This window comes from Sinocyclocheilus anshuiensis, unplaced genomic scaffold, assembly GCF_001515605.1.
Source record: "Sinocyclocheilus anshuiensis isolate Anshui unplaced genomic scaffold, SAMN03320099.WGS_v1.1 scaffold1155, whole genome shotgun sequence".
Taxonomy (NCBI): domain Eukaryota; kingdom Metazoa; phylum Chordata; class Actinopteri; order Cypriniformes; family Cyprinidae; genus Sinocyclocheilus; species Sinocyclocheilus anshuiensis.
The window spans coordinates 491,931-497,325 of NW_015542398.1; the positions used below are offsets into that span (position 1 = coordinate 491,931).

Consider the following 5,395-nt stretch of genomic DNA (forward strand, 5'->3'; position numbering starts at 1 on the left):
GGGCAAGAAGCAAATTAAATGAAATTATCAAAAATGAAAGCGAATTAATTAAAAAATCATTAATGCAAAAGATGCATCGATTCATGCAAATATATTTCCTTCACTTTCCCAGAGTCTGGCCCTGTTTTACCCTCTAGTGGTTTAAAGTAAAATGACAAAGCTTGACCTTGGCGAAGAAGTTTTCTTTTTTCTTCAAATATTCATCATCTCATTTGCTTATATTTAAGAAAAAAAAGTCAGAAGGAGAGGGGAAGGTTGTTGTGGGTAATTTACAGAGGTTACGTGTAAAAGGATGACAGCAGCTGTTGCATAAGAACACTTGAAAGATTCCTTGCTGGCAAACACACACATCTCTCTCTGAAGAATTATGACTTTCCATGTCACAAGCACTAATAAATTAGCAATATCACTGAGTGTAGCAAGAACTGAGGTACGTATGATTTAGAATCTGTATGTGAAAACTCCAAATATGCTGGAACAGAAGATCAGCACACAACAGTGTTTATTGACCAAAGAAAGCAGTCCAGAACTTTACATGACAAACTTGACGTTAGGACTTAAAGGAAATCGAAAACTCAAAAAAAAATTCCTAGTGCAGTGTCTCGTTCATAAATTAAGGCACTAAGCTTACCAACAACATTTTTTCTTTTAGAGGTTTATTTACACCAGCCATTCAATACAGTATATAACCATAATTTTTAATGAAAGAAAAAGTAAATAATAATAAATCAATCTTGAACTATTTGATAAGTGCCAAACATGAGACTTGAATAATAAACAGAAAGTCGAAAGAAAGTCATCAGGATATCCAATAAAATATCAAAACATATTTGCTCTGACTTTATGCTATTTCATCCCAAACGGAGTAATGATGACATGTTAGAGCTCCGAGAAACTTGACTTTTAACTAGCAGACCAGTGGGAATATATGGAAACTTAATTCTACCAATGAATAAAAAATAAAGGTAATTGCGATTCTCTCAATCTCACAATTCAGACTTATTTTCTTACAATTCTGAGTTTAGGCCTAATGTATCGCACAATTCAGACTTTTTTTCGTACAATTCTGAGTTTAGGCCTAGTATATCGCACAATTCAGACTTTTTTTTCCTGTGGACTAGCAGTTCTGAGAAGGCTGTAAAGTCTTATTTTGAGATTAAACTCGCAATTATGAGATATAAATTTGCTGTCGCGATAACCGCAATATTGTAATATCGTGCTATTGACAAGCCAACTGCAGATTGGTGGGAAGTAACCGCAACAACCGCGATGTTCACTTTTTTCATGATGCTATGCCCTTCTTGTTGTACACTTAATGCACGTGTATGAATGTTCAATAGGTTAATAATCATAAGAGTGAAAAAAGTAATATTTTTACACCAACTGGCTTTTTACGTCATGTGTCCCATTGTGAATTGTAACGTTACATGGTTCCGTAGATTTTCACTAAACAGACAGAAAGAGAAAGAGAGAACATCTGAGCATGCGTGATTACCTGCGTCTGTCCTTCTTCAGGTCAAGTTATATATATATTTGTGAGAAAAAAAAACGGTTTACCCTCAGTTGTCAGAAGATGAAAGAGGTATCTTTGTCATAGCATCCTTTCAGCGTTTAACGGGATTTCCCACGACTGTGTCAGCGCTGTTCAGTACACTGAATCAATGGCATTGTTCTCTATGAAGTAAAACATCAGTTTCAACATTACCCAGGTATCGCGTTGATCGTCCATTGAGCATTGTAAAGTGGCACTCAATGTTAAATTAATTTAACATTCATGAACGGTGCGTTTTTAAATGTAGGCTATTAGTTGACTCACTCAAAAAGACAGTCGCTTGCCGCCACCTCCTGGTGTAATAATGTAAACTGCACTGACTGGCAGCCTGTGTAAAACCAGCACAGAGACAAGTCCCTGTACTCATACTGCTGCAATGTCAAGAACACTGTCCTCTTGTACAAGCCGAAAATTTCAGTCACCGCGACAGCCCTAATCTGAGTAGAAAAATATTATTGATTTGATTGCGAGATAAAAACATAAAATTCTGAGAAGAAAAGTCTGAATTGTTCGATATAAACTTGCAACCATGAGAAAAAGCATTATAAGGAAAAGTTTTCATTCCGAGTCAGAATTGTGAGATAAAAAGTCACAATTACTGATTTTTTTTTTATATTATTGATTTTTTTATTCTGTATTGGAAATAAGCTTTTATGTTATGTTATGCTATGTTAAAACTAAAATAGTGAAACTAAAGTGCGTATCAGGAATCTCTTTGTTGCTTCTATCGCAGATGTCCTGTTCACAGTATAACATTGTTTTAAAGTTTAAGGCTGTTTCGACAAGTATATCATGTAAATCCAGCACAAGTGTTCATTTGTATAAGATTAAACCATGTTTAATAGTTGAACCGTGCTGAAAGCCTTTTTTAAGAGAAACCAAAGGATTCTTTTCAGTCTCTCAGGCCTGGTACAAAGGCACAACTCGTTTGATGTTCTGTCTGCAGATGGGACAGATGGGCTGCGGCAAGGCCTGATAGCAGCGGAAACAGCAGCACACGTGTCCGCAGTCCAGCAGCACGCAGCCTCGTGGGTTACTCAGGCATATCACGCACGCATTCTCCGATACATCCATGCCGTTCTCCTCCTCTCCTCGCTCTCCTGCACCCATCATTTCAAACTCCCTCCTCATGTTCTCCTGCTCCCATCGCAGCTTCAATTGGCGGTAGTACCTGCGTCCCGCCCACATCAGCACGGCCACACCTGCCAATGCGCAAATGCACGCCAGCACCCTCCACACCTCTGCCTGCCCTTCCTGCTCCAGCCGCAGGGTCTCAAAGTCATCTGTGCTCAGGAAGTACTCTGAGCCGTCGGTGGGTGGGCGGATTTTTGGGAGGCGGTCGGTGTCCAGGATGAGCTCACCCACTGCGGTCAAAGAGGCACCCACTTTCAGCATCTCCTCTGTTTCCAGTTGACCTTTGGGCTTCTCTCCACTCAGGTACTGACTGATCAGGTCCGTGAAGCCATAACTGGCCTGGTGGAACTTCTCATGGACGATTTCCATTTTGGGACCCGTGGCCTCCAGGGGACAGAGCACACGCACAAACGCCTTGTTCACACCCAGCAGGTTAAAGGGCACAGCATTCACACGCTGGTGAAGCACACGCTCGCTGTCTGTCCTGAAAGATGTGAAAGAGAATTGTGTGTTTTAGAAATGCCATGTTAGACTGACATGTATACAATCCCGTTTGGAGTGTTATATATTTTTAATGTTTAAAAAAAAAAAGTGAATTATGATCACCAAGGCTCCATTTATTTGATCCAAAATACAGTAAAACAGAAATATTATTACAATCTAAAATAACTGCTTTCTATGTTAATGTATTTTAAAGTGTAATTTATTCCTGTGATGCAAAGCTAAATTTTCAGCATTCATTACTCCAGTGTTCAGTGTCACATGATCCTTTAGAAATCATTCTAATATGCAGATTTAATGATCAAGAAACGTTTCTTATTAATGTTGACAACAGTTGTGCTGATTAATATTTTTGTACAAACAGTGACACTTTTTTCAGGATTCTTTGACAAATAGAAAGTTCAAAAGAGCAGCATTTATTTGAAATAGAAATGTTTTGTAACATTATAAATGTCCTTACTGTCACTTTTGATTAGTTTAATGCATGCTTGCAGAATAAAAGTATTAATTTCTTTCTAAAAAAGATAAAATCTTACTGTCACCAAACGTTTGAATGGTAATGTATATTAATATTAGCGAAGACCAGGACTAACCAAGTGCGTGCTAAACTGTTCCACACAAGTTTGTGTTCTCGGAGGACCAGTTTCTGGATGACACCAACACTGCCTTCCTGAAACTGACTCCTTAACGGTTCCCCAATGGACTGCACTGTACCTACAGAGAGAGAAAGTGGGAACAAGTCAGTGGAAAGTGAAGGAGAGATTGAGTTATATTCTAAAGATCAGCTGAGACACTGTATAATGGAAAGTGAATGTTACCCTCGATGACCACATACTGCAGACATTTTCCTGGCGTGGCATTCAAAAGATCTGCTAACTTTTCATCCAGTGGTAAAACTGGAGCTTCCTAACATCAAAAACAAATTGGTTTCTTTTCAGAAAATTCTCCTACTCTTTCACTGCTACAAGTGTAGCAGACACTTTAAATCCAGAACAAATTCCAGGTACTAATTCCATATATCCAAGTTATATTTATATACATGCATATATACTGTCTAAATGGTCATTTTTGCAATGTTACTCACATTAAGCTTGTCCACAGTTTTGCATTTCTTCCTGTAGATGTAATAAAACAGACTAGAGAGAGCCACACTTGAACCCAAACACACCATCTCCAGTGTCCGGATGGGGAAATCCTCCATCTTCCACCTCACCCTCTTCCTCTTCTCTAGACTACTGAACACAGAATGAAATCATAATGAACAGGTGCAAGATTCAAGATGAATCAAGAGAACCTATGGTGATTTGATTCAGCATTGATTTTCCTTCATTTTTACTCCTGTCGTTCATTTAGCAGATGCTTTTAATTACATTAACACAGGTTAGTTTCTTTTAATAGTTCAAAAAACGTCCAATTTAAATAACTGATGTCATTTAGGGGTTCAGTTGACATTAAAGTTTGTGCCATTAACAACTAGATGTGTCATATAGACAAACTTAGATGTTGGCTTGAGAGCCTGGTTTGAAAAAGTTTGAAAAGCTTGAAGGTTATAGTTTAAAGGTGATCCAGGTCAGAAAGAATCTCAGACCAACAGACAAGAAGATTTTCTAGCTGATTACAGATAGATAGAAGCAAAAATGAAAGACAGAGAGAGATGTCAACGCCTTGCAAGTCTTTGTTTACACTGGAATTGAACATTTCGATCATTTAAATCTATGGCATTTTGGGGTGTTTTGATTGTCGATTTAAGAGAAACCGACATAACACTACCAACACCACCGCAATTAAATATACATAACAATAACCATAGTTCACCAAACAAGACAAATAATCTGTGGGCTGTCAACATAATATGTGACCCATAAATTACCTTTAAAGACTTTAGCCTAATACTTCGACCACGGTTACACATGTGTGCTCATAAATAAATATTAAAGTTCTATCTGAAACAACAGAAATGAATATAGCGTGAATAAGAAGCAGAAATAACCTTTTACACTCACGATCCTCCTGAAAACTGCGACGTTGTTTAGGTCACGTGGCACGTCAATGCGCGAGGACCTCTTATAGGTAGCTATGAATTTTGCCTGATTATGAATTTGGGGCCGTTGTATAAGACAGTTAACTAACTTGTCTGACCAGCTAGCAGTTAGCCCAAGAGTTATCAGTCGTTTTTTGGATTCAACTTAAGCTAATCTACATTTGTAT

General features: G+C 38.1%; 1 protein-coding gene across 3 annotated transcripts; it reads right to left on the reverse strand.

Annotated features, from left to right (window-relative positions):
- Nucleotides 1-2,416: 2,416 nt before the first annotated feature.
- On the reverse strand, nucleotides 2,417-5,262 carry mul2 (mitochondrial E3 ubiquitin protein ligase 2). 3 transcript variants are annotated; one of them, XM_016492099.1, is made up of 5 exons: nucleotides 5,178-5,262; nucleotides 4,272-4,422; nucleotides 4,006-4,093; nucleotides 3,781-3,901; nucleotides 2,417-3,170 (listed from the first exon to the last, which is right to left on the reverse strand). In XM_016492099.1, exons 2-5 carry the CDS (start codon nucleotides 4,386-4,388, stop codon nucleotides 2,453-2,455), a joined length of 1,044 nt encoding a protein of 347 aa, XP_016347585.1. In that variant the 5' UTR covers nucleotides 4,389-4,422; nucleotides 5,178-5,262; the 3' UTR covers nucleotides 2,417-2,452. The 3 variants fall into 3 exon arrangements, with proteins under 3 accessions (XP_016347585.1, XP_016347586.1, XP_016347587.1); XM_016492100.1 differs by having other exon boundaries at nucleotides 4,272-4,419; nucleotides 5,178-5,261; XM_016492101.1 differs by lacking the exon at nucleotides 5,178-5,262 and adding an exon at nucleotides 5,058-5,075 and having other exon boundaries at nucleotides 4,272-4,419.
- Between the last annotated feature and the right edge of the window lie 133 nt (nucleotides 5,263-5,395).